This window comes from Anomalospiza imberbis, chromosome 17 (assembly GCF_031753505.1).
Source record: "Anomalospiza imberbis isolate Cuckoo-Finch-1a 21T00152 chromosome 17, ASM3175350v1, whole genome shotgun sequence".
NCBI lineage: Eukaryota > Metazoa > Chordata > Aves > Passeriformes > Viduidae > Anomalospiza > Anomalospiza imberbis.
In genome coordinates this window covers 7,319,052-7,346,478 of record NC_089697.1, presented here as the reverse complement: position 1 = coordinate 7,346,478, position 27,427 = coordinate 7,319,052, and the positions used below count along the sequence as shown (strand labels likewise).

The following is a 27,427-nucleotide window of genomic DNA, read 5'->3' as shown; positions in this document are numbered from 1 at the left end:
GGCTTTGCAGGGAGAGCGCAACTGCGCTGCTCGGGGCCTGCTTATCCGGGTCCTCAAGCGGCCCAGCCAATCAGCGCGCCGCAAAGGGGTGTGCCAGGCGCTGATTGGTGGGTTCGGACTGCCGAGCCCGGTTTGAAATCCGTTAACGGCGGCGGCAGAGGCGCCGCGCGGAGTGGCGGCGGCGCTGCTGAGGTGAGTGCGGGGGGACCGGCCGGACGCCCCCGGCCTCGCTCCTCTTTCCCCCACCCGCAGTCCTTCTCTGTATCTGGTCGCTCGCTCGCTCCGGCCGTGGCTGACGCGGCTGTTCCCTAGGCCTACTCCGAGCCCAGGTATTGGTAACGGGGCCGAGGGCTCGGCTGGGAAAAAGAGGCGGAAGGCGGCTCCGGCCGCTCAGCCCGTGGCCGGAGCCGCTATCGCGGCGCTTGGCGGGCGGGCTCGTAACGGAGCCCCGGGGGCTGATTCCGAACGCCTCGTTTTCCGGGGAAGCCGAGCCCGGTGCCCCCGGGCGGCGGCGGGAGGTTCCCGCTGCCCTGGGGGGGATCGCGGTACTGGAGCGCCAGGCGTGTGCCTTACGGTGGGATGGGTGCCTCGGCAGTGAAATAAAGCTCTAAGTTTTTAAACAATCACGAAATCTGATGAAACAGGTAATTTCACAGCGGAAAGCTCTGTAAGTTATTCTCAGTCCAAATCCTGCTTCCCAGGAAAAGGAGGGAAGCAAACCAGGCAAAACCCGGCCCAAGCAACAGAAAAAGCATTAGGGGAGCTGCTATTTTTATGCGGAGCTTTTTAAAGCTAGAGGACCTTCAACTTAATGTAACAATTAGTTGAGGTTATGCTAGCTAAAAATAATTTTATTTTCCTTGAACACCTATTCTTAGAATGTCCCATCTTCATGTCTTCTGAAACTTGTGGGATCTTTTTTAGGGAGCACGAGATGTCAGGGCTGTTTATTTTTGGGATGGGGGCGGGTCTGGGCCGTTAGCAGAGCAAAGGCTGTGCCAGCACTTCACCCCTGCCTTGGCTGCCGGTCGAGGTGGTCTGCGGAGCTTTCTGCGGGCTCAGCTCTCACCTAGAGAGAGTTGAAGGCTTTGTCTCCCAGTTTGAGCATTAAGTGATGGAACAGCAGCGTTCTGGGGGATGGTGAATCCATTGTTGATTCTGTGCTGCGGAAAAGCCTAGTTGAACTTTGAGTAAGGGGCACGAGAGAGGCGGGAGAAGCTGTAGATCCAGAGTGTGTTGGAAGTGTTCACTTAACCCCGCTCAGGGAAAAGCAAGGATGAAGGGTGACTTTCTGAGGCTGTCAGTGTCATGCAGAGGGAGTTCAGGTGAAGGCTTTGTGGTGGGATGGTTCTCACCTGGCTGTTGTGACAGGACTGTAGCTTCAGAGAGGCAATTACATCCCCTTCTAATGCTCCAACTTACATGTTAACCTCTGAAAAGCATCCAAGACCTTTGGATCATTATCCCAATAAAAAGAACAGAAAACTCCCAAGTTGCAGGACATTGAAGAAGCTGCCAGGCTGAATTAAAGCTGCCTGGTTAGTGCAGCATCCTGTATTTAAGTGGCAGCTGGTGTTGAAGCCCAGCAGAAGGCCCTGGAATTGCTGGAGCACATTTCCCTGCAGCTGCCTCAGCCTTGGGGAAGCTTCTCTTGCTCCTTCCTGGTTTCCTGTCTTGGGTTCTGAGGCATGTGGGTCAGCTGCCTTTGTGTTTATCTGCTGATTTAGAATAGCGTCTTGTGTGTCCCTTGTTGTTTATTGTGCTTTCTGATCCTGTTAGGATTTGCCATAAGTAACATCTGTAACTTGTGAAGCTCCAGCGGTGTGTTGTGATAAGGCATCATCTCCAGTTCACCAGGGCCTTATCTATATTGCAAAGTGGCAGCCACAGCTTCTCTGGGCAACCCTTGCCAGAGCCTTACCACCCTTACAGGGAAGAATTTCTCCCTAATATCCAACCTAAATCTCTCCTCTTTTAGTTTGAAGCCATTCCCTCTTGTCCTATTACAACCCTTCTGTGGCCCTATCACTATCCTGTCCTTGCAACTGTCCCACACTCCTCCATTCTCTCTTTCTCTGACCTTGATTTCTCATCTTGGAATGCTGCATCCTATCTCCAACACCATGGCCTGAATGGCTAGGAGGCTTCTTTGTCCAGGCAGATTGTGCTGTTGGCACAAAATTCACAACTACATTGAGACAAACACACTGAACACATCTGTGATGGAATTGTGTCAGTATTTTAAAGCTAATTTGGATTAGAGCGAGGTGTGAAGTTATTCCAAAATACCTATTGCACTTGCTGTTGGATCAGTCTTATTCTGGGGTAGGAATGCCTGTTCCAATTTAGTGTAATCCTTTTTCAAAGCTAACTAATCTAAACCATGCCAAGGCACTCTTCTGGAACGTGCCAAAGTGTAGTTACTCATAAGAAACCTGCTGTCCAGAGGAACCCGCTGCCTATTCCTCCCTGTGGATATGGCTGTGCTGCTCTGGAGGCACGTTTAGGTCAGTGAGAGAGCAGACCTAGAAAGAAAATGAAGATTTTAATTAAGTAGTCATTTTATAGAAGGAATTTGGGGTCTTTTTGCAGGCGAGAAGATCAGATCCTCCTTTCCTGTCTCAGCAGCTCTGCAAACAGGTGAAAGCTGATCCTGCAGAACGGGGGTGAGGGTTCCCCGGCTGGCTCGCTGCAGACACCCGTGTCGACACAGGAGGTGATGGATGTGGGGGAGAGCAAGGTCATGCTTTAAATCCACGCCGAGCTGCGTAGGATTACAGCGTGCCTGTAGTCACGCCTGGGAAATGCACACAGTGCCTGCTAATTAGGGAACGTCCCTATTAATGAGGAAAAATTTCCACGCCTCCCTTCCGGTGGACGAATGCTGCGGTGAAGAGAAAGAATTATGGATTGAGATAAATGTGGTTGTACTGTCAAAATCACAGCCGAGTGTTTTAAAATGCCTGCAGGGAGTGGGCAGCGGGTGTTGGGCTGTGCTTGGTAGAGCCTGTTGGCATTGCAGATGCCTCGTGGTGGGCACAGGAGCGATAAATCACCGGAGCATTCCTGGCTGATCCCTGTCCCAGCCCGAGTCGGTGGGTGGAGGAGCAGGATGCCTCTCAGTGAACTGCTGCTTCACCGTCAGTCCTGTTCTGGGCAGGACTTGGAGGATATGTAGGGATTTGAGAAGCAGATGCCATGAGTTCATCTGACTGAAATGAACTTTCTGGACTGCAGTCACAATAAGTTTTATCTCCCTGTTGTCTCTTTCAGGAAACAGAGTATGAAACTGAGGCAGTGATACAATCCTTTTCTTGACTAGTCTCTTCTGTCTGGGATAGAGGGGATAGAGAAGGGGTCAGCAATGAGGTCGATGGTGAGGGTGGTGACACTATGGAATATGGGCTCTACTCAGTAAAAAGCTGCAAACTGCAGCAATGTAGCAGTGGGCACAAGTAGCTGTGAAACATGATGCCCAGAGCTCTGACTCTGACTGGAGAGGGTGAGGGGAGAATGCAGATGACGCATTTGATTTTTAAAAAAGTCTAAAGTGTTGACAGAAATTCTATCTTGATTAAGGGCAGTAGGAAAGCATTTGATTCCAGCCGTGTCTCGAGCTCAGTTACAGTTGGTTTTGGCTCTAATTCTTCTGTTTGCCTTCTTTGGGTCCTACCTTGACATCTTCCCAGCCATGTAGCTGGTGCTTCTCTAATGACATTCTTGCCTTTAACTATCACAGTTCTGTTCTGGGGAGCTGGAGGCTTCTCAGCGCACCCATCCTTGGGGGCCAGTGGTTGTGACCAACATGGTACCCCCTAAACACTGCTTTGCTTTACTCTTGACCATTTTCTTACATATTGAGGAACACCATCTGGGTTTTGAACCATGTGTGGTCTGCCTAGACAGATGGTTTAGGGCTGAGGCTCTGTGGGTTAGGAATATGCTGCTTTGGAATTGCTTGGGTTCATAAAAGCAAAGTTCAGGTGATTTCCTTGGGGACTGTTTTATAACATCCTCGTGGGCTTTGCCTCACAGCTGTTCAAGGCATCACAAAAGCACCTTTGCAAGAATGTTTTGTATCATTTCAGGGTTTATAACTTTGTCACTGGCTTTATTCCTGTTCTGTTGAGTTTAATATCACCTGTTGACACAGGGACTCCTCTTGCTGTCAGTGCTTCATTAATTAACTGCAGGGACTGTTTGACATGGGTCACAGTGCTCAGTTTGTTTATAGCCTGGCCAGCCTTGGGCTAGTGCTAAGGAATGCAAGAGGGCCTGACACTTCCCTCCTTCTGACTGTTTGCCCAGTAATAATGTTCTACAGAACCCTCTTCCTGCTTTGAAAATCAAGTTATTATATAGAAGAGCACCTTTGTGTTATTAGTTCTTGTTTGTAGCCCTTCAGAGAGAGAGAGGCTGTGCATTGCAGTGCTCTGGAGTGAATCTCATCAGGTTTGTAAATCTTGTAAGGGTAAGAACTCTTCTTTGTGCATGGTGAGGGAAGAAAGTGCAAATCAATCACTCTCTGGAAAAGCTTTATAATTTACTCCTTAAAAAAATACAATTCTAGCACATATAGGTACCAAAAAAATCCTGTCAAAACTTGATCTTTCTGACAGTTTTGAACCTGCAAATGTCTACAGTGGTGAAATATCCTTAGCTTTGCAGATCAGCAGTAGAATAAAACTCTACATTGCTAATGAGGGGTTCTGCCCAAAGGTGTGAGGTGCAAGAAGGAGGGATGTACCAAAGGCTGTCCTAGTGCCTGTCCCTAGAAACTCTGCAGAGGAAGAGAGGTGCAGGATGATTCCACTGATTCCCTGTTGTTGTCTAAAGGGCTGTAGCAGTGCAGACAGAAGACTCTTGGGGACAGTGTGACTGTGAAGATGTCTAAGCCAGAATCCCGTTATTCTTTTGATGTCCCAAACATCTGCATCGATTTTGCAACTCTGAATGAGGATGATGTGCACAATGCAGACTCCTGGTTTGGTAAGTTGCTTCCAACTCCTTGAGTTGTTTCCTCTTTGGATGACACCTTAGTGTGATCATTGTTTGGGGCCTGGCTTCTGTGCCATTTAATCATGATGTTAACTGCATCATTCATCATGCATGGGGTTTCTTTTGTTTTGGTTTTTTGTATTTAATTTTTGTCATCTGTAACTTGCCTTTGTTAACCTCATAATAATGATATTCTGGGGTATTGTTAACAATTCCTAACAGTGTGTATAGTGAAAGTTTTCTCTCCTTACAGATGAAAAAGCCAATCTGGAGAATGTCCCTCCTTCAGAAAATCTGTCAAAGGTCTCACACTGCAGCCCTGCTATTTCAAAGCCTGATGTTATTCTGTCTTCTGTCCCATCACAAGAAGTAGCAAAGAGTAAGCTGGCATGGTGGGGCAGGGAGGGAATAAATTTTACCTGCTTTTCACTGGCAAAATGAAAAGGCCTCTGTCTGGCTTTTGTGGGGCCATCTTCATAAACTCTTATCTGCAAGGTCTCATGTGGTTTTACTTGTTGTTGTTCTGTATATATGTATATAGATGAGCTGACACTTGCCCCTTTCTCAGGTGAAAGCGATGGTGAAGCAGAATGTGCTCAGGGCGACACGGTCCCTCAGAATATTGTTGGGTCCCTGGCAACCTGGAGAGCTGCTGCCCCTGCAGAGGCCCCTCAGAGGTGAAATATTTGTGTTCAGTTTGTACAATGATTGATGATGGTGTAACTAAGCAGGTCCTTGCTCTCAGGATCTGCAGGTCTAAGCTGTTCTTGGGGCATCCTGTGGGGCTGGAGTTCTCCAACATGGAGATCGTGCATTGGGACATCTGATCCTCTGGCTAAGCTGGAGGGGCAGTCTCTAGGGTGGAAATGTAATGCAGTGTCTCACATACTTGTCAAATGAGACTCGGCAGCGCCAGGAGCTTCTGGAATGTGAGGATATCTGAAACTGAGGTGGCTTATAAAGTTTCTTTGTTTATATCTGCCTGACTTGGGCAGAGCTCATTCTTGATATGAATGCAAGCTCTGCATGCTCATATATAGCAAAGAATATTTAGTTTATGAATTGTTAAACTTTAATGAATCATGCTGTGTTTGGATTGTTGTGTTAAACACAATTTGTGTGGTGGAGTTAGGGGATGCACTGACAAAAGTGTGTTATTCAGGTCAGGTATGTCCTCAAATCTGTGGGAAAACTGACCTCTGCTTTCTGTTCTACTCCAGACCGGGCAGGAGACTGGCTACAAAGCAGGGGAAGACCCAGCAGCGCAAGCAGCCAGGCAGAATCAAAGCAAAGGAAACTGCTAATGCCCTGGATAATAAGGAAGATATTCCACCCTTGAAGAAAATGAGACTGTATGTCTTCCAAGTCCTTCTGTTTAGGGCTGGGAAAAGGGAAACATTTTGAAGGGGTTTCCACCTGGCTGAGAAGGTTCTTACAGGAAGATTAGGGGGTGGTGGCTGAACTGGTTCCTGATACTGATTTCATGTACAAGAAATGGCTGTAAATGCTGAAGGAGTTGCTTTGTTTGGAGGTGGAGATGTGAATGAAATAAGCATGGGATTCTTCACCTTCTGATTTCTTACTCAGTGTCTGTCAGCTTTAAATTTGTTTGAACTTACCCATCAGGAAGTCATCAGGCAGTTATTAGCTATGAAAGAGTCACAGCTAAAATATTTCTCAAATTAACCTCTAAAGCATCCTATGGTGATAAGCTGGAGGTCAGGAAATTAAAGTGTGATCTTCAAAACACTGCTGTATCTCAATGATCTACAGTGTACCTCCCTTCTCCAGAAAAGTTCCAAAAACTCAGTAATTCATCTTCCCTTCTGCAGTCTTAGAGTACCAGAGAAACCTGGATGGTCTATACCTGGGCCTGGGGTGAGGTAAGGCCAGCCTGGCATACCTTAGACCCCACCAGGTGTTGGGATGTTATGCATGGTGGTGAGAGCTGCAGGTGGTAATTTATTTAGAACACAGTTAATTCAAGGGGTTTGCCCTAACAACTTTTTCCTCTTAGTTCTGGTAGCAGAGAGAAGGTGACAGAAGCATCCACAAAGAAAGAGCCCCTGCAGGATCCTGACCTCTCCCCAGGGAGAGGGAAAAGCAAACAGACCATGCCCTGCACGCCAACAATGTTGAAGTACGTGGCTTTCTTGTGACTTGTGTGCTAATCACAGTTGATTTAGGTGACAGTCCTGGCTGAGTGTTTTCAGCTTCAACTTAGCATGTGATGGTATCACATTTAGTAAACACTGGGTCAAGGCAGCAATATTAGGATGAAATGTACTTCACCAGCTGAACCTGTGCACAGGAAAGCTTTTGCTTTTCTTTTGAGGAAAAAGTTGTTCTTCCTAATGGATTGAGAATGCACACAGCAGATGGGTCTGCAGAATAGCAGCTAGCTGTGAGATTTCTTGAACAAACAAAACCCGAGCAGATCTCTTCTAAAGAGGATGTTTTTATAACCAGTGATGCTCCTGCAATGAGGCTGGAGATAAGCATGTTTCTTGCACAAACATCTTGCTAATAACCAGGGAAGTAGGAAGGCATATCTTAGTTTTTAATGTGCTTTTGCAGGAGGACCAAACCTTCCAGCAAGCTGAAGAGTACAGAGGAGCAGGAGGTGGAAAAGATGCAGCAGTTGCAGCAGGAGGTTATGGAGCTGCGGAAGAAGAACGAGGAGTCTCTGAAAGCAGCTATTGCTGGAGCAGGTGGGCTCTGCCTGAATTGCCAAATGAAGCTGCATTGGGCTCAGCTGGAAAGTGCTGCACAGAGCTGTGCAAGTACCTTTGAAAACAAGCATTTCAGACTTTGCAATAAATATTAGGAGCCATTTAATGTAGATCAGCCCCTAAACTGCCTGGAAACAGGTGGGTTTGGGTTATGTCATGTTTTGAAATGTTAAAGATGAGCTCTCTAAAAATTTACCTAATTGTTAGAAATGCTTTTTTTTTTTTTTAATTTCCATAAATTCTACCCCATAGCAAAAGGTCCTTACGTGTTCTTTTCCTCTAGGACAACCTGTGAAGAAACCTGTTGGTCAAGTAACAAAGCCAATTGATTTCCACTTCTGCACAGAGAATAGAATTAAACAGAATGTAGAAAACCAGCCTGGCAACGAGTACAAGGAGCTGGATTTTGCAGCAGTCCTGAGGAAGCATCCCCCTTCTCCGGTGAGAGACAGTGTTGCCAGCATTCAGCTTGCTGATTCTTGCCATCATTTCTCTTCTGCTTGTGCAATGCTTGGGCTGATACCCACAGAGAGGTTACCACAGGAGAGGCAGGTGTTGTGCAAATGTGACTGCAGACTTCCTGTGTGTCTGTGTTGCCACAAGACTCCAAAGAAACCTTGTGGAAAAAGGAGCCCTATAATGTCAGATCTTCCAGTCATTCCACTTTGTGCTTTAATCTGCTCGATACAGTTTCCCAATATAACTGGTGCATTTTCAGACTGTTAACACTTGTGCTTAATGTGAGGTGTTATCTTCTTTGCAGTGAGAGGAAGGGACAGATACTGTGCGTCAGTGGGTAAAGGAAATGTCATCAAAGCCTCCTGGCCATAATGACTGTGGTTTTCTGTCTCCAGGTGCGAATGCCAAAGGGACACACTGTCCCCAAACCTTTCAATCTGTCCCAGGGAAACAAAAGAAAACTTGAAGAAGCCACAACAGAATATGTGTCCTTTGCCGAGCAGGTAGAAGCATTCCAAAAACGCACACCCCCTCGTTACCATTTGAGGAGCAGGAAATCTGAGGAGGGTGAGTTCTCCTGGCTGTGTCCACAGACATGGTGGTAGAGCAAGAGATGCTTTGACTACTCTGAGCACGTGGCCTGTGTCTGTTGCAGGCCTTGCCATTAACTGCTGGTCTCTGTGACTTGAATTTGTAGGCTCAGTTTCAAGAAAGCCGATGAAGGCTCAGCTCACACACCCCAAAACACCAGTGCTGCGAACAAAGCAGCGCTTGAGACCTGTCACCTGCAAAACTGCTGCAGAGTTAGAAGCAGAGGAAGTAGAGAAAATTCAACAGTAAGTAAGGGCTTACTCTAGTCCTCCAGGGGATGATTGTACCATACTGGAAATATTTTTCAGGTACCAAAATGTCACTTCTCTGGAATACCCTTTTTGTGTGAAAGAATGAGTAGCATACACCATTGAGGTTCCTTTAGGTTGTTCATAATTCTTTAGTTCTGATTTTAGGGAAGTGAAATATAAACAATTCATTTTTAAGAATGTGCTCTTAGTAGAGCTGATCTTGGGTCGAGTACAACTTAGAATGAGTAAAGCAAACCCAATGTAGCAATGCAGCCTGCATGCACTTCAAAACTTGCCTGTAGGCAAAGGTTTGGATTTCTAGGAAAACAATCCATAAGATTTTCCTCATTAATCTTGCTGTTTTGAAGGCAAAGGAAGAATTGCTAACTATAGCAGCACAATAAATATAATGTACAATTGATGACTGTCTCCATTGTTCCTCCATAGGTACAAATTCAAAGCACGAGAAGTCAATCACAAAATCTTTGAGAGTGGGCCACTCCTGCCCAAGAAACCCCCTGTGAAGAAGCTCACCCAACCCATTGGCTTTCAATTGGAAATAGAAAAAAGGATTCAGGAGCGTGAGAGTAAGAAGCAACAGGAGGAAGAGCGCTTCGAATTCCATTCCAGACCATGTCCCACAAAAATCCTGGAGGATGTTGTGGTAAGAAGCTTTAGTAACACCCAGGCTTGGGAATTGGTGGCAATGAGCTTCAAAATGTTTGTAGCTATGTTGTATTATGTGTTTAATGATCTCAACAAACAGTGTGTGTCATTAGGTAAGAACCGCAGTAGGTACATCCTGTGCTGTCAGGTTGTTTCTCTGAGGCGTTTTCTTGGCACTTGGCCTTGGGTAACTCCTTACTGGCTTTTCTGAACAGGGTGTTCCAGAGAAGAAAGCACTTCCTGTTACAGTCCCCAAATCTCCAGCCTTTACCTTGAGAAGCAGGACCCGTGTGTCTGGCAGAGAGGAAGAAAAGGTAACAGTTAGGATGAGGCTGGAGCCAGGCCCAGTTCTCACTGCAGTGCCTGCTGTGCTTCTGGATGTGGGTGGGATGCTCTGGAGCTGGAAGCCCCTTCCTTCCCTCCTCTGAGCAATTCCTCCAGTGGTTACCTTTGTCTGTGCCATTCACTTGGAACAATCTGGTTATTGCTACTCATTTTGCAGAAACTGAGTTATCATTAAAAATTAAATTATTTAAATGCTAGGGCACTGATGAGGGTTTCTGAGGTGTTGCTGCTATAAATGAGGAAGGTGAACTGCTTAGATTTCTCATCCTTCCGTATTCTGTTACTGAAGGCAGATATTACACATGATCTTTCTTCTCCCTGAGGTGGGGAGCAGGATTCTGAAAGCTTCACATCCTTCTTCCTTTCCTTCTTGTCAAGAAGATATTAAATAATTACAGTCTAATGTGAATGAGTACTAGAATTGAGAGTGGTTTCAAAAAAGGAAGAATTGGGCCTGTGCTTCAGGGTGTCAGTCAACTGGTACTTCTTGGATTCCTGATTTTTGTAGTGTCCACTGTTTGTATGACTCTGCTGTGCCCCTTATTAAAGGACCTTATTCAAAGCTCTTTGTGGCTTTGCTTGCCAGGAGTTGCAGCCTATATAAAAGTGAAAAATCAGATCCTAATGCTAATATCCCTTTAGGAAAAAGAGGAGGTGGCTGTAATCAAAGCTAATCCTATGCCACATTATGGAGTGCCCTTCAAACCCAAAATGCCAGAGCAGAGGCACGTGGAAGTTTGCCCCTTCTCTTTCGATGCACGGGACAGAGAGCGACAAATACAAAAAGAGAAAAAAATAGAAGAACTACAGAAGGAAGAGGTAAGAATTAAAAGCTACCTTGGATTCCACTCGTTCAGTAAAAAGTGTGACAGGATTTGCTGTTGTCTACTAAACTTCCAAGGAAAGGACAAGAAATATTTTGAGTTGTTTATTTCAGGTGCCAAAGTTCAAAGCGCTGCCTCTGCCTTACTTTGACCAAGTTAAACTGCCAGAAAAGAAGGTCAAAACCCCAACTCAGCCTGAACCATTCCATCTGCAGGTGGATGAGCGGGGGGCTGCCAAGCTCCAGAGCTGGAAACAGCAGGTAGGATTAAAAGGATAATGGGAATGACCAGACTTAAACCAGCTGGTGGAGTTGTGGTTGACTAGAGAAACCGTCCTCCTTGAATTGAATCGGTAGCTGAGCTGGAGCAAGGAATTTTTCTGTACTTGGCATGAGACTTGTGCTATAGGTTAAGGATTGGTCAATGGTTTGTTTTTATTTTCTCACTTTATGGTAAATGTTGGGATTTACCACAACTCTATGAACAGCTGTGGGGTGTTTCCTAAGCAGCAGTTCTGTGCAGCTGAATCCCTTTGCTGACTATCTCCAGGAATTTATTGACACATAAATAAAATACTCTTTTTCTCATGTGAAGTCTGCAGTGGACACCTGAAACTTTCTTCAGGCTATTTTTGGCAAAGCAACTGTCAGGCAATAAGTGACACCAATTTTTGGCTTTAATATAATTTTCTATGGAAATTATTTAAGTCAGCATGGCTTTTCCAGTTTAGGGAGTGCTGGACTCTGGGCCACAGGGAGATGGTCTCTTTCTGCCTGGCACTTGACGTGCTCTCTTCTCTTGCAGCTTAAAGAAGACTTGAAAAGGCAGAAAGAGGCAGCATGTTTTAAAGCTCGTCCCAACACAGTGATGTACCAGGAGCCTTTTGTGCCGAAAAAGGAACATAAGATACTGTCAGGTAGAGTTGCAAGTACTTGCTATGAGGGCTTGGCTGATAGCTCAGAACTGATGCAATTAAGTGATGTTTTTTCTGGCTGTTGCCTCTTCTTCATCAGCACAGCCAATAGTGCCTTGCATTTAATCAGCTAATTGCCAAACAGTTTGTGTCCCCTGGGAGCAGGGGGATTTCCTCTCCACCCCCCTGTCCTGCTCCAGCATGGCAGCTGTATTTAGAAGCTCTGCTGCAATTGGCAGATGATTGATGTGTGCCAGCTCAGGATAAGGGTACTGAGAATGTGAGGAGCTCCCTGCAGAGACAGCTGGCATTTCTGCAGCTCTGTCACTCTTCCCCTCCCGTTCCTAGTGAGATGAAGGCATCTACTGCTTCGTAGGCTGAGATTTGTAGAGCATAAAACCAGCCAAAAGCTTGTTTGTACTAACAATTGTGTGCTTGCTCTCTCCCATGAGAACACCCATGATGGGGTGACGTCTGCATTAACACTGCTCACGTCTGGGAGTAAAGTTTTCTCTTTTCCTGAAGCCTGGAGGTATCTCCTAACCACCCTTGCCAAGAGGAAGCTCTCCAAAGGGAGGCTTCCATTGAAATGAGTGCTGCTCTGCTTCACCTGACTGTCTTTGAAACAATGTTATCTCCTCTATTTCTAAACTTAGAGAGCCTTTCTGGTTCTGTAGTTCCTGAAAGCTTTGAGCTGGCAACAGAAAGAAGAGCAAAAGAACGGCAAGAATTTGAAAAGCGATTGGCAGATGCAGAAGCCTTAAGGGAGAGGTATGAGGAGAAGATCAGGCAGCAGCAAGAGGAGCGTGAAAAGGAAGAAGTTGCTAAGCTAAGACAAGAAATGGTAAGTGAGCTGTTTCTGAGCAAGGGCTATAAAGTAACCCAAAGGAATGTGGGAATATCCTTATGGAGCTAATGTCACAGTTGAGCTGTGCTAAAACTGCCTTTTCAACGTTCTCTTTTGCAAACTGATGACTCATTAACTTCACAACTGGTTTTAAAAAAGAGCAAACCTACAAAACTATGCAAACAAAGAAGGCAGCTGTGCTGAGATGGCTGAGTTTTGGAGCTGCACATGTGTAGCTATCAAAGCAGAATGATCTTAGTAAAACCCACAACCCCGACATGTGCTGTGTATTTTCCCACTACCTCACTGCAATGCCCAGGGTGGTCTCGGGCACATCCCTGCCTTCACTTCATCCACAGCTCACCTGCAAATTTCAGCTTTATTATAACTGCAACCATTTGCTTTGTTTTGCCCTTGATTATATTTATTTTTCCACAGGTTCACAAGGCAAACCCAATACGCAAATACCGCAGCCTAGAAGTGAAGCCCAGTCATCAACCACTGACTATGCCAAAGTCCCCCAACTTCTCAGACAGATTCCGATGCTGATGAGCATCCACGTGACAACCGGTGGGAGATCCCGTCCCTCTCCACTCCCTTGGTAGGAGAGAGGGAGCAATTGTTTTTCCATGGCTGCTCAGTCTGAACTCCTGTGATTGGTTTCACTGTTATACTGAGCAGTTAAACTCCACCTGAGCCCATGGCATTTCAGCAGTGCCTCCTGGCCTTGCTGTGTATCCAGACCACATCTTCTCTAGAGACTAAACCAAGTTTTGATATTGCATACAGATATTGTGTACCTAACTAAATAAAAATTCCTAATCTGCTTGCTGTCTCTGGCTAGTGGGCTGAAGCCCTTTCCTGCAGAAGAGTTTTTGATAAAGACTGGCCACGCTGATGTGTGCATCTGGCAGAGCTGTCTTATGTTTTTACACTAAGTGCTATTTTCAAGTGTCTGTTTTTTAGTCTTTTAGTCTACATTTAGCTTGAATTGTGTTAAGTGAGGTCCCTTCAGCCAGTGTAGCGTGGGTCTGGCCTTCCTTGTTGAAGTTTATATGACCACAAATATAAATCTTGCCCATGCTTAAAACTAGTTCTTTGTGTATATTAGATGATTAAACCATCTTGTTGTTTTATAGCTGAAGTCCTTCTGTTTGTGGAACCATTTATCTGGCAAGTGACTTGCTGTGAGCTGCTGCCCCAGCTTCTGCCAGTGCAGGTCTCTTGGCTACAGAGCCATCAGCATCTCTGGCTAGCTTGGGCAGCGAGCAGAGCTAAATATAGCCCAAGTGCTCAAATGTGCTGGAGGACAAAACTGCTGGCATTGTGAAGACTGGACACATCTAGATTAAAGTTTTAATAATTATTTCTTACTTAGTATTATGCTCTGATTTCTTACCTTTATATTTTGCTGAAACACCTGTGAGCAGGGCTGCTTGCTACTGTTGTGCTGCTTAGTAGAGGGGGGGAAAGGGAAACTTAGAATTAATTTTTCCTAACTGGACAAACACTCTTGTTTGGTGGTTACGGAAAACATTTGCTTTCATTTCTTCTGGATTTGGATACTGTTGAAGAAGTATTCCCAGAGTGTGTAGCTTTTTGTTCAGATTTTTGGGTGAAAAAGAGAGTTCAAACTAGTGTTAGATTCCACCGAAGGGGGTGCTTAGAGATGCTGTCTCATTCTTGCCAAAGTACATCAAGCAATTGCTATTTTACTCCTAGATTGAGAGAGGTAACAGTGGAAGAAAGTCCTTAGAGACCTAAATTCTAAGATGAACATTTATTGGACCCGAGGGATGATGTTTCTGGAGGAATTCTCCTAAAAATTTTGATGCTCAAGAGAGATGTCATTGCAGAACAGCTGGGGTCTCTATGGGAGTGTTTCCAAGAGCACCAGCCTCAAACTTCAGTGCTGGGATTACAAGAGGAAATACTGAAATACAAGGATTCTTCAAAAAATTTAAAGGTTTTATGCAGTTAGTAACTGGAGAATAAGAGGCTTGGGGAAGTGTGTTGGCACTCAACGATGAATGACCCTATGGTAATGTGGGTCCTTGGAAATGGTGAGCTCAGACATGGCTCCATTTTGCTCAAGTTTCAGCTTTTTCTTCCCTTCTTGCGAGGATCTTTGTGTAGCTGTGGCAGAGGTTGGCCCAAAAGCTTGATCTAATCACCTGGTCTGCCTTCAGCCACATTTTTATGACTTTGCTGATAGCCTGTGTCGCTGAGCTGAGAGTTACAGGACAGCCAGAAAAAACTGCTGTCACTGCTGCTGTGACAATTTGCAGGAGTGACTGGAGCACAAGGGACATGTCAGCATCCTCTTCTTGAAAATGAAAATTCATGTGGACCTGACCTGTCTGCCTTAACTCCATTTCTGTCATGGGGAGGGCTATTCCATGTGATCTGCTACTGGCTGGGGGCATCACAAAACCTCAGCTGTGCTGTCAGGGAGCCCTTGTTTTTTTCCTCGAGTACCAGCTCTGGAGAAGGCAGCGTGTGGGCAGCAGAAGCAGCAAATATTTATGATGAGTCAGGGAGAAGCTGGAATGATGATGAGCTGCTGAAGAATGTGAAGGCAAGCAGGATCATGAGGCCGTGGAACTGGAGCAGCCACTGATCCCTGAAGGATGAAGCAGCTGGATTTCCCTGATGGCCCTACATGGCCTCTTCTGCCTTGAGGAAGGGGTTGTGTGCTGGACAGCTTGGCAGTATTTTTTCCCTAATGGTATCGTTTGGGTCTAATAAAAGACATTACATCTTCCCCCAGGCATGGCCTCTTGTATTCCCCATGCACCACAAACAGGGGCAGGAGCCTCAGGCAGCTGTGCCTCCAAGGGTCTGGGGTGTTTGTATGAGCTTGGAGTCACCCACCAGGTTCTCACGGGCTGGGGTGTGGGACCTGTTCTCTTAATTAGGAGGGAAGTGGTGACATGGTGGGAAAACTGCTATAGTGTATAAAGTATAAAATCATGTCCTGAAGGAGCTGGATGTTGGAGAGGATGGGATTTGGCCAAGGCTTTAGCGGGAAAATGGTGGCAGGTGATTTTTCTGCTGGGGAGAACAAATTTACAGGATGGGAGCAACAGACTGGGATTTAACTAAGTGCTGTTGCAACACCTCCCTTTAGAGTCAGGATAGGTTGAGAAACTGATGTAAAATGTATGTTTTCTGTGTGGATTTTGCAAAAACATTTTTGTATTCCAGTACTCAAAGCTCATCACCCTTACATCCATGCCATGAGAGCAAGGATTGGGAGGAGGAGAGAGGAGATCTGGATACAAAATCTTCCTCTGCTCTTCTAGTTGGGCTGTACTCAATTTGTCATCAAAATAATTTGCTGAACACAGACTAGGGCTGGAACTTAAAGGCAGCCAATGTTTTCCTGGACTTTCATGTTGATTGCAAGATCAAATTATCTGGTGAATAAAATCTTATGAAAAGGCTTGATGATGCTCTCAAATCACAGCTTTGCTTCTCTCTTTGGTCTCCACTGGGAAATCTTTGCAGCTGCTTGTGTGACCTGGCCTGGCAAGAACTCCTGGACCTGGGCAGGTCCTGGTGCTCCTGCTGGTGGCCACATCACTCTGGATGCTCTTTTGATGATGGTGGGGTTTTTCCTTGTCTTTCCCCATCACCTTGCTGACACCTGTCATGACACAATGGCAGCTCATGGTGGAAGCCCTGGTTCTGATGGAAGCAGTTAAGCCAGACAGCCCGGCTGGTTTGTGTTTCAGCAGCATGGCTGGGATTCAGGTGGGGATGTTGTTCAGCCTTCCCTGCCGCTCGATTTAGCTGGGGTGTAGGGTTTCCCGGGAATGGGCCGGCTTTGCCCCCGCAGAGCCTCCCTTCCCAGGGTAAACGTAAAGGTTAAAGTGTGCTGCCGCAGTTGTGACAACGGCGTCGCCAGGGAACGGCGTGCTTGAGGCGCTGCCAGATAGCCCCAGGACAGGCTGTTTCCCAGCTGCAGCCAATGTAGGCTCTGGTTTAAGTTCCTGAATGGGAAGGGAGGAAAAAAAAACCTAAGCCCAGGCTGAGAAGCCTGGGTGGTGGCTGGTTTGCAGAGCCCCAGGGCACTGTGCTGCTCCTTGGGCGTGTGGTTTTGGACCAAGGCATCTGAAATCCTGGGGTGCAACAGATACTGCCCTTCAATTCTACAATTCCTTCTTCCCAAGGGTCTGATTTCAGCTTATTTCTCTCTGCCCACAAATTAATTTTATCTGCGGTAGTGCCAAACCATGGTCCCCCATTGCCTTTGTAAAGCTATGGCCCCCCAGTACCCGTGCCCAGGGCTTTGCTTCCTCACCTTGTGCCAGGAATTTGTGCCCAGACCAACCTTGCTCCCAGGGAGTGTGGAAGATTGCAAGCATCCCAGGAAGGCTGGCTGGTGTCCAGCTGCTTGCTCCTGCTCTCCTTGGAGAATTTTATCCCAGTATCCACCACACCAAGAGCTCCAAGGGGCCTGTGGGGCATGGCTCTGGCTCATGGGCTCCTGCCTCATGCTTGAGCATGGATGTGCTTCTTCCACCTCGGGTTTGCCAGGAGGGTGCAGAGCCAAAGGCTGGCGGAGTGGTGGCAGTATGTGCCTGAAGTGACACTGGTGGCCTCCAGGTGCCTGGCAGCCCTCGGCTGGAGGAGGAGAGAGTCAATTCCAAACTGTATGTTGGCGATGACAGTCGATGGGCAGAGGCCCCGTTGGCCAGGCACAGCATCTGGCCAGTTATTCCTGACTGTGGCCCCACAGAGGCCAAGGTGGGGGACTCCCACTCATCACAGGATTGGTGGCTGTGCCAGGGCTGGGCAGTGTGTGTGTCATTGTCACCAAGAACTGTGGCTGCTGGTGATGCTTCAACCTCTGCTTGTACACAACTACATCAACACATCAGTGAGCTGGAGCTGTGTGCCTGCTCCTGCATTATCCCTGCTGGTCCTCATCACATTCCAAGTCCTGCCACGGATTTCAGGAAAGGAACTGGCCTGGTTAAAGCCACAAATCCCATCTGTGAAGGCTGGAGCGGGACAGCTCCATGTCTGCTCAGGAGTCCCCAGCAGTGTTCCACTGAGCAAGTGTTGCTCTTGCATTGAGGTGTGGATGGTGGGTGCCTCAGGCCAGGGCAGGGACAGGTGGGACAGCAGCACCTCAAGGACAGAGGAACAGCTGTGTTCTCATCCTGGCTTTTCTCAATTTCAATGCCACATGTGAACGGGTGGCAAAGTCTGACCCCAGACTGTGGCACACAGATGCTGATGGCTCACTGGGAGCTGGGATTTGCCAACGTGGAGCAGCAGCACTGGCTGAGCAGTGTTGGTCCTCCTGAGAGGTGGTGCAGACAAATTAAGCACTGCTCTTGGAGGGCTGCTGCTGCTTGTTGGTTGACTCAGCTCCATCATGGGTGGCACTGGGCAGGGCAGCCTCCCCACCTCCTTTGCTGCTGTAGCCTCCAGCCCTGCCACAGGTAAGGTTTAAACTAAGGAGAAAGCAAAGCAAGGTTTAAGCAGTCAGGTTTGGTGTCTGGCAGGACCCGAGCTTTGTGTGGCTGTGGGGTGGGGAACTGGGAGGCAGGACCAGGCTGGCAGCTGGCAGGGGCTGAGGCTGGAGGAGCCCAGGGTAACCTCAGCCTCCCTTGGGGCACCTGGCCAGCCTGGGCCTGGGGAGAGTCACACTCCTTCAGCAAATGCCAGGATTCAGCCCCACACAGTGCCTGAGGTGTGTCCTGGGGTGCAGCACCCCAGAAAGAGCTGGCAATGCCTGTGCTATGGGCATTAGCACCCACATACACAGCCCAAACCCTCTGGAGCCTCCAGCTCCTCTGTTTCTTTCCCTGATTCCCAAAACACTTGATTTTGCAGGAAGTAAGTCTTTCAACTGCTCCTAGGGAAGGCTGCAGCCGCTGGCCAGTGTCCGGTTCCCAGCTGCTGTCGCCTTCATCAGGGCCCAGTGGCAGTGCCCAGAGGTGCCACATCACACCTACAGAGTGCAGGGTCCTTTGGAGCCACTCTCCCAAAGGGCCAGTGCCAGTGGGCAGAGCTGGCCACAGCTCACCAGCACAGGGACCAGCACCATCACCAGCTGCTCCTGGCCACCATCCCTGTGGGTTGGCCAGTGGCTACCTTGTGTCACCTGTGGGCACTTTGGAGGGCCTTAGCCACCTGAATCCTGTCCAGCTCACCCAGGCCACACCCATGGGATGGTTTTGGGGTGCCACTGTGTCCAATGCCAGCCCTCCCTGTGTTGCCGTGCTGGAGCAGGAGGCAAATCCATCCCTTCCCCCTGCCCCTTGTCTGTGTGTCCCCAGCCCACGGGGGACAGGCGAGAGTGGCGTGTCCTTTGAACGGGCTCCAGCAGTAACAGGTGCTGGGAAAGGCGAAGTGGGCCGGCTCCCGCTGCTGTAAAGGATCCTCCTCTGCCCGGCTAATCCGGCTCCGTTACACCCGGGATAGAAGAGGCTGCTCCCTCCGGCGCTGCCACAGTGTGGATGCTGCCCCCCTGACCACCCACTGCACCAGGACCCAGGTAACGGGGTCGGGGGGGTCTCCACGGCTTCTGACTTGGGGCGTGGTCGTGGGGGGTCCTGCGGATAGTGGAGCCCCCAGCCCTGGGAAGAACACCTCCATCCCCACGGGCTTCCTGTGCTGAGCTGGGGGAGGTGGGAATGCTCTCCCGGGGACTGCTCTGCTACACCTCCTGTTCCAGTAGGCCAGCAAGCAACTTCCCTGTTACTGGGATGGTCGCTGCTGGGTTTATTCTGGGGCTGGGCTCTCCTGGGCTCTGGACGGCTGCACAGGGAGGTGTTTTGGGACAGGGTGAGGAAAGATGACTGGGCACAGGAGGGCAGTGGAGCCCGGGGCAGAACAGCCCAGGGGATCTGGGGATCAGGTACTGGGCTGGAGGCCAGTGTAGGTACAGGTACCAACAGGTGCCCTTGGCGGAGCTGGTTGCCCCTGGGCAGGGGCACGAGCAGCACTGGAAGCTGCTGGGTGCGGTGGTTGTGTGGCCCCTGAGCAGATGGGGTTTGCCTGCATGGCTGGACCTCCTGTGTGGTTCAGGGGGAGCAATGGTGGGGCCGTGCCGGGAATGGTCACCTCTCCTGGTCCCCACTGCCAGCCCGGGGCCAGAGCCGCTGTCTCCTGCCCTGCCATGGTGGGATGTGGCCTTGAATTGTCACCCTGGCCGCGCCGCGCTGGCTGTTTGCACGTCGGAGGCCCCAGGCACCCGGTGACAGGTGCCGGGGTCAGGCCATCGATCAGTCACCGCGGGGCAGATATCGGGGCACAATGGGACGGTGCCGGGACTGGCGGCCACGTGGGGTCCCTGGATCGGTGCCACCAGCCCGGGAGCCGCCGGTTGGGCGGCGGGGGCACAGCTCCCGGCTGCATGGCAGCAGCTCATCCCTGCAGCAGCTCGTCCCTGCAGGAGCAGAGCCGCTGCCCGAGTCCTGCCGTCCCCTCTGCAGGGCGTCGGGTCCGGCGAGCCCTCAGCTGCTGCTTTCTCTCCCGCAGGAGCCTCGCCGAACCGGGAGCACCGCAGGGCGGCCGCCTCCTGCCTGCAGTGTCCCATGGAGCAGGGCGGAGGCGCGGGTGGGGCCGACACTGGGGGGGCTGGCGGCACGGCCCCCGCCGAGGCCGAGGGCAGCGCAGCGCCTGCAGCTCCCCAGGCTGCCCAGCCCCCGGGGGGGACAGCGCCGGCCGCCACCGCGGCACAGGACAAAGGCACAGATGGGCCTGGGCAGGAGAAGGCTGGTGGACGGGCGACAGAGCCGGAGCAGGAGACAGCCCTGGCTGCTCCAGAGCTCCAGGATGGACGGGAAGCAGTTCCAGGAGAGGAGGCCTTGGCTGTGCAGCGTGATGGAGGACAAGCAGCGTCTGATGAAGGGCAGGCAGCATCCACCGGGGAGAAGGTGCCGGCTGCCACTGAGGCCCAGGGTGTAGGGAAGGATGAGAAAGAGAAGCCTGGGAAGAAGAAAGCTCCAGCTGCAGGAGAGCTCGAAGGAGGAAAGGCTTCAGCTGCTGCAAAGGCTAAAGATAGAGGAAAGGATGAGCCCATGGAGGGGAAGGGCCAGGCTGTAACTGAGGCACAGGATGGAGGAAAGGACAAGACCAAGAAGGAGGGAGCACCTGGTGGGTCAGGGGCTGAGAGTGGTGGAAAAGCAGAGTCCACTGAGGAGAAGGCTCTGGCTGCATCAAACTCTGAAGGAGGGAAGGCAAAACCTGTGGAGGAGACCGCCTTGGCTGCAGCTCAGGCTCAGGATGGAGGCAAAGGAGAGCCTGCAAAAGAGAAAATCACAGTGGTTGCAAAACAGGAGGTCCCAGCCACTGCTAAAGCTCTGGATGAAGGGAAGCAATATTCAAAGGCAGAGCAAGCCCCAGCTGATACCAAACCTGCAAAGGAGAAAACCACAGCTGCTGCAAAGGAGAAGGCCTCCAATGCTGCAAAGGCTCAGAGTGGGAAGAATAAAGAGGCAAAGGCAGAAAAAGCCCCAGCAATTAAAAAGGCTCCAAATGGAGGCAAACAGGAGCCCACAAAGGAGAAGCCTCCAGCTCCAGTGAAGGAAAAAGCCCCAGATTCAGTGAAGGAGAAAGCCCCAGATTCAATGAAGGAGAAAGCCATAATTCCTGCAAAGGAGAAAGCCCCAGATACTGCTAAGGCTCAGGATGGAGAGAAGGCAGCAGCAAAGGCAGAGAAAACACCAGCTGAAAAAATGGCTCAAGGTGGAGGCAAAAAAGAGCCTGCAGAGGAGAAGTCCCCAGCAGATGTGAAGGTGCAGGATGGAGGGAAGAAAACTGCAAAGGTGGAAAAATCCACAGTTGCATCAAAGGCTGGGGATGAAGGGAAAGATTCTAAAAAGGAGAAGGTCCCTGCTACTGCAAAGGCTCAGGATGGAGGGAAGAAAGCTGCAGAGGTGGAGCCTCCCACACCTGGAGCAGAGGCTGGGGATGGGGCTGTGGAGCCCACAGAGGCAGCGGCCGTGGCTGTCGTGAAGGCTCAGGGTGAAGGGGAGGAAGTGTCCAAGGGGACAGAGGGACAGCCACCAACGATCCCCGAAGCCCCGCGCCCACCTCTGCTGCAGAGCCTGAGCTGCCCGGCTGCCTGCCACAGGTACCCACTCCCTCCTGGGATGGGGGGATCCCCCTCACTGCTCCAGGGAGCCCTGGGTCTCTGGGTGCTGGGCTCGGGAGCTGCTGGCTGGGCTCTGCTCAGCTCCTACTCCTGCTTCCAGGGAGGAGCGGCCCTGGGCAGAGGTGGCAGAGATGGAGACAATAGAAGAGGAGTCCACGATGGTGGAGCTGAAAGAGGGTCTGACAGAACCTGGCTCTGGCCCACCAGCCCTGGGGGACCTGCAGCCCCTGGAGCCCCCCAGTACCCCTCAGGAGAGGACATTGCCCAGTGCCACAGCGCAGGCCCCGGATCCTGCTGGGGTGGTGGAGCAGCCTGGACCTGGGGTGCAACCATCTTTGACAGAGGCAAAGCCACCCCCCAGCCCCTACCTCACCCCCGATTTTGGGAAGGAAGACCCTTTTGAGATATTGGGTAAGGTCATGAGGTAGCTGCCTTTTCCTTATCCCCCAGACACTCTGTGGAGTGACAGCCGGGGAACCCCTGACCCTGCCTGCTGCCCACACTGCCCTCCGTGCTGCCAGCTCCTGTCCTTGGCTTGTCACCTGCCTGGTGGCCTCCGAGCTCCCCTTTCACTGTAAACAGGGCTAAATACGTCGCGTCCCTTCCTGGCCTGCTCTGACCACACTGACTGTGAGGAAGAGGAGCCTGGGGAGTGACAGTGACTGTCTGGCTGGTGGCAGGGGACAGCATGTCCTCATATCCTGCAGCACTGTCCTTGTGGGGATGGCAGGGCTTTGGGGCAGTGGGTGCTTGTGGGGATCCCTGTGAGGCTGGGTCCTGCTCTCATCTGGGAAAGGGTGGCTCAGGAATGTGTGCACGGGGTGCTCCTGAGTGGGATCTGTCCTGGGAGGGTGAGCAGGAGGTGGTGGCATGGAGGGGGCTTGGCCTGGAGAGGGTGACAGACAACAGCATGGTCTGGAAAGGGTAAATGTGACATGTGGGTTGGTGGGGGTGGCTGTCATCAAGTAAGGCGGGTGCCATGCATGGGGATGGGTGCCATGACGGAGGGTGGGTGCCATGGAACAGAGTGCCATGGAGGGGAGTGGGTGCCATGGAGCGGGGTTCCATGGAGCAGGGTTGGTGCCATGCAGCGGGGCAATGCTGTGGGCAGTAGCGAGGATAATAACCCTTCAGGGGCTGCTGCATTATCCAGTGCAGCCCCAGCCTAGGGCTGTGAACCTCTGGCTCACAGCCCAGTACTCAGTACCTGGCCACATCCTCTACCCACAGGCTTGGCTGGGTGCCTGTCTTCACATCAGGGCAGCCTGGGATAATCCAGAGTGGGGTCCCCTGGACAGCAGATTCCCTTCTCACCTCATCCTTTGTCTTTGGCAGACGATGTCCCTCCGCCGCCAGCGCCCTTCGCTCATCGCACCGTCACCCTGCGCTCCGCCAGCGTCAGCTCCCAGTTCAGCCTCAACTCCAAGGACATCCTGGGGGGGTAAGGATACCCCAGTACTTCTCCTGGCACTGTCCCAAGCTGCTCTCCAGCCTTGGGCAGTGGCCTTGTGTCGGTGGTCATGATGGGCGGGTGCCTCGGGCAGTGCAGAGCAGCACCACAGTGCAGTGTGAGGGTCCCCAGCAGCCTGGGTGACTGATGGTGGGGGCACTTCTCCCTCTCTCCCTTCCTCCTTCCCTCCACAGGGGCAAGTTTGGTGAAGTCCACACGTGCACAGAGAAGGAGACGGGGCTCAAGCTGGCAGCCAAAGTGATCCGGAAGCAGGGAGCAAAGGACAAGGTCTGAACGATGCCGGGCAGGTGGTGGCAGTGTTACACTCTGTGTGCCCCTGGTGTGGGGATACAGCCTGTCCCAGTGGCACAGCCAAGGCTGACACGCCCACACTGGGGCTCCTTCTGCAGGAGATGGTGCTGCTGGAGATCGACGTGATGAACCAGCTGAACCACCACAATCTCATCCAGCTCTACGATGCCATCGAAACGCCCCGGGAGATCATCCTCTTCATGGAATTGTGAGTGTCTGCCTACCTTGGGGCTGTCCAACCCCAAAGTGCTCCATCCCACTCTGGCTCTCTGCTCAGCGCCCCCATGGTAGAGCTGGGCCAGAGTCCTCAGGAGGGCAAGGAGCTCTATAGGAGGATGACTTGGGGTAGGGAGTCTCCCCAGAGTGACCCCATGGTCCATCCCCATGCAGTGTGGAGGGTGGTGAGCTCTTCGAGCGTATCATCGACGACGACTACCACCTGACGGAGGTGGACTGCATGGTGTTCGTCCGGCAGATCTGCGAGGGCATCCGCTTCATGCACCACATGGGTGTTCTCCACCTCGACCTCAAGGTGTGGGGCTGGGGGCTGACAATTGCAGGGCCAAGGGTGACAGCAGGACACTGGCTAGCTGTGGGAGGGATGCCTGTGGGTCAGCATTGCTCTGGTGGGGGTCAGCTGCAGGACCCATGGGCTGCTGGATCTGTGCAGTAGGGATGTCCTCTCTTGGTGGTGGGGCAAATGTCACCCTGTCCCCACAGCCTGAGAACATCCTCTGCGTTGCTGCCACCGGGCACATGGTGAAGATCATCGACTTTGGGCTGGCTCGAAGGTGAGGTTTTCTTTCTCAGCTCTGTCCCTCCTCCCTGTTCCCCTTCCACCCTTCATTTCTGTGTGCCTTGGGGTACCAGGAGCCCCAGGACCTGCTCTAGGCCATTATTTTGGCTACGGCACTCCCTGACTAGCTGGGGAGGGCAGCATCTGCTGAGAGAGGGGCAGTGGTTTGGGGGAGCAGTCTGTCCCCCTTCTGCTGACTTGCACCCCTCCTTGGCTGCAGGTACAATCCCAATGAGAAGTTGAAAGTGAACTTTGGCACCCCTGAATTCCTCTCCCCCGAGGTGGTCAACTACGAGCAGGTCTCCTACTCCACGGACATGTGGAGCATGGGCGTCATCACCTACATGCTGTACGTCAGGGCTGGGCGGGGGCTGCCAGTGCCATGCTGGGGAGCTGTGGTGCTGGGGCACAGCTCCTCTGGGTGCAGAGTTGTCCCCAGGCACCTGGCTGCTTGGTGGCAGGCGGGGGGTCCTGGATGGGGAGATGGCTGTGTGGGGCTGGGGGGCAGGAAGAGGCTCAGCCTGGCTGCAGGCAGGACGGTGGCAGCACATCCCTGGAACATCCCTGGCCAGACTGGCTCTGTTCCTGGGGGTCTGGGAGGTGATGAAGCCTGAGAGCACGCGACTCCTCACCTCTCTGCACCCCCAGGCTCAGCGGCCTCTCTCCCTTCTTGGGTGACGATGACACCGAGACACTCAACAATGTCCTGGCTGCCAACTGGTACTTCGACGAGGAGACCTTTGAGAGTGTCTCCAATGAGGCCAAAGACTTTGTCTCCAACCTCATAATCAAGGATAAGAGGTGTGAGGCTGGCAGTGGCCATGGGGTCCTGGGATGGGCATCCCCAGAGCTGGCTCGGGTACCACATGCTGCCTCTTCACCAGGGCCAGCAGCATCCCCTGGGTCCAGGACTGAATTAACCCCATGGGGCTCTGCCCCACTCTGATTGTTCCCAACAGAGCCCTGTATCCCTGCAGGGACACCTGTCCCAAGCAGGATGTGCTGGACCCCTCAGCATCCTGCCCTGTCCCGCCAGTCCCTGGGCACATCCTTCCATCTGGTTCTTCCCTGCAGGGCTATGGGATTTTGGGGCTATGGGATTTTGGGGCTCTGGAGTGGCTGGAGAGGGGGCTGGTTGGGGGTGAGGGGCTTGATCAGGGTTGATGTGGGCCCATCTTTCTCCCAGTGCCCGGATGAGTGCTGACCAGTGCCTGCATCATCCCTGGCTCAATAACCTGGCAGAAAAGGCCAAACGCTCCAACCGGCGGCTCAAGTCCCAAGTGCTGCTCAAGAAATACGTCATGAGGCGGCGCTGGAAGGTGCGGGGTCCGGCAAGGGCATGAGGGTCGGCAGCTTCTGAGGGGCCTGGGAGGGGGCTGCCAGACTCTGCCTGTCCTGGTGGATGGCATCTGTAGCATGGAGAATGGCTCCGTCTCACTGTGCTGCTGACAGCTGGGACACAGGGCTGGGGACCCTTGAGCGTGGATGCCCCTGAGGTAACACCCCCATCAAGCACACGTCCCTTTGTGGTGGTTATTCCTGAGCCCATCCCAAGAGCAGCTTTTAGGGGCAGGAGTAGTGTCAGGCCCCAGAGCCGGGTCTGGCTCAACCTTTGGTGACACAGCCCTTGCCAGAGGATGAGAATCTTTCCTCTTCCCTTTCACAGAAAAATTTCATCGGGGTGTGCGCTGCCAACCGCTTCAGGAAGATCACCAGCTCAGGGTCCCTGACAGCGCTGGGCATCTGAGCTGGGCTCCCAGGAGAGCCGAGGCCAGAAAGGAACCACTTGAGAGGGACCCCCCCCCAGTCTGGAGCAGCTCTGTCGAGCTGGTCCCACTGCGCCCAGGACCACATCACTGCTCAGTCTCAGACTGTGAGGCTGCTCCGGAGTGAAGGTTTCTGATCTCAGCTCTGGCCCTGGCCTGGCTGTGTGATGCCTGACCTGCAGCATCTCTGCTCTGCTCATGCTTCCTTCTCATGCCCTCGGAGGAGGAAGGCCATTCCGGTGTGATCCTGCTGCCTCGGCCACCTGGTGCTTGCTGCTTTTGGACTCAAAATGTGCCATCTCTGCCTGTAAATGCCGCAGCCCTGCCTGCCTTCACTGCCGCTGGCCCCCGCACTGCCCGGCCTCCCTTCCCAGCTCTGTGGCTCGGCGATGATGCTGGAGGGCACCGCGGACCCTCAGCCCGGTGCTTTGGCACGGGAGCCGGGGCTCAAGCACCTCCTCCTGGCCAGCTGGGCATGTGGGAGCAGAGCTGGCCCGAGCTGCTGCTCGCACAGGAAGGGAGGAAGCAGCAAGCACGCTTCCAGCGGCGTCCCCAGCTGGGAGCCAACGAGGAAAGAAGGAGGCTTTGTGTTCCTCCTGCCCTCCCTGCCCTTCGGTTCTGCCAGCGGGGGAAAAACACAACCTCTGCTTCACCCGTCCCCGGCAGATCGCGATGAGCGAGGCGGGCTAATGCAGAGCAGCTGGCCCGCGCTCCCCGCTCCGGCCGGCACCGCTCACCCGACCACCAACACACCGGAACTGCTCCGCCGCTCCGGCCGCGGCCGCCAGCTCCCCCGCCCCGTGCGGGGGCTCCGCGGGACCTGCTGGGACTGGGGAGAGGGGTGCTGCTCCAGCTCCCGCGCCTTGTCCCGATCCCCGTCCTCTCTGCCTGCCCCGCTTGGGCCTCCCTGGTGCTGCCAGAGGATGGGCATCCCCTGGGATTAGCAGCATCCAGCCTTGCCCACTGCAGGAGGGCTGGGGGTTGGCAAGAGGTCCCCCAGCTTTGGCTTTTGCCATGGCTAAGCCCCCCTCCAAGTCAAGGCTGTGTGTTTGCTCTGGAGCTGCCTCTGCCCTCTGTGCCTGTTGGAAAAACACTGGGGAGAGACACGGGGAATCATGGCTGCTCACCCCACATGGGCTGCAGCAAGGGAAGGGGCTTCAGCCTTGTCCCCACCGGGCAGAAGCCACGGCTGGTGGGACCCTGCCTCATAATGGAGCCCTCCACAGCGCTCACCTTCTTGTAAATAAATGTACAGGTCTGCCCACAGCCCACACCTGCCACTCTGGGGGCTGGGGTGGCCCTACTCCCACCTGCGGGGCCTGACAGTCACAGGATAAGTGAGATGGGAAGCAGAATCTC

General features: G+C 52.0%; 2 protein-coding genes across 10 annotated transcripts; both read left to right on the top strand.

The window, feature by feature from the left end:
- The first annotated feature begins 56 nt into the window (after positions 1 to 56).
- Positions 57 to 13,999, top strand: TPX2 (TPX2 microtubule nucleation factor). 9 transcript variants are annotated; one of them, XM_068207722.1, is made up of 18 exons: positions 57 to 192; positions 4,837 to 4,989; positions 5,252 to 5,377; positions 5,567 to 5,675; positions 6,219 to 6,350; positions 6,831 to 6,881; positions 7,016 to 7,138; positions 7,576 to 7,709; positions 8,014 to 8,171; positions 8,585 to 8,756; positions 8,887 to 9,025; positions 9,479 to 9,695; positions 9,913 to 10,011; positions 10,685 to 10,861; positions 10,980 to 11,126; positions 11,671 to 11,782; positions 12,436 to 12,623; positions 13,065 to 13,999. In XM_068207722.1, exons 2-18 carry the CDS (start codon positions 4,887 to 4,889, stop codon positions 13,173 to 13,175), a joined length of 2,298 nt encoding a protein of 765 aa, XP_068063823.1. In that variant the 5' UTR covers positions 57 to 192; positions 4,837 to 4,886; the 3' UTR covers positions 13,176 to 13,999. The 9 variants fall into 9 exon arrangements, with proteins under 9 accessions (XP_068063823.1, XP_068063829.1, XP_068063826.1 ...); XM_068207725.1 differs by having other exon boundaries at positions 166 to 184; positions 4,855 to 4,989; XM_068207726.1 differs by lacking the exon at positions 57 to 192 and adding an exon at positions 272 to 329 and having other exon boundaries at positions 12,457 to 12,623.
- A 6,168-nt stretch (positions 14,000 to 20,167) lies between these two features.
- Positions 20,168 to 27,330, top strand: MYLK2 (myosin light chain kinase 2). The gene is made up of 11 exons (XM_068207720.1): positions 20,168 to 21,723; positions 21,845 to 22,155; positions 23,080 to 23,185; positions 23,389 to 23,482; positions 23,605 to 23,714; positions 23,897 to 24,038; positions 24,227 to 24,297; positions 24,523 to 24,651; positions 24,951 to 25,103; positions 25,489 to 25,621; positions 25,969 to 27,330. The coding sequence occupies exons 1-11, from the start codon at positions 20,183 to 20,185 to the stop codon at positions 26,047 to 26,049; spliced, it is 2,871 nt and encodes a 956-aa protein (XP_068063821.1). The 5' UTR covers positions 20,168 to 20,182; the 3' UTR covers positions 26,050 to 27,330.
- The last annotated feature ends 97 nt before the right edge of the window (positions 27,331 to 27,427 follow it).

Excerpts from the sequence above, each read along its gene's own strand:
- TPX2 (XM_068207722.1), top strand. The coding sequence starts at position 4,887 with ATGTCTAAGCCAGAATCCCGTTATTCTTTTGATGTCCCAAACATCTGC. Across the intron at positions 6,882-7,015 it reads ATACCTGGGCCTGGGGTGAG|TTCTGGTAGCAGAGAGAAGG; the intron begins GTAAGGCCAGCC and ends TTTTCCTCTTAG. Across the intron at positions 8,757-8,886 it reads GAGCAGGAAATCTGAGGAGG|GCTCAGTTTCAAGAAAGCCG; the intron begins GTGAGTTCTCCT and ends TTGAATTTGTAG.
- MYLK2 (XM_068207720.1), top strand. The coding sequence starts at position 20,183 with ATGGAGCAGGGCGGAGGCGCGGGTGGGGCCGACACTGGGGGGGCTGGC. Across the intron at positions 23,483-23,604 it reads AGCAGGGAGCAAAGGACAAG|GAGATGGTGCTGCTGGAGAT; the intron begins GTCTGAACGATG and ends CTCCTTCTGCAG. Across the intron at positions 25,622-25,968 it reads TCATGAGGCGGCGCTGGAAG|AAAAATTTCATCGGGGTGTG; the intron begins GTGCGGGGTCCG and ends TCCCTTTCACAG.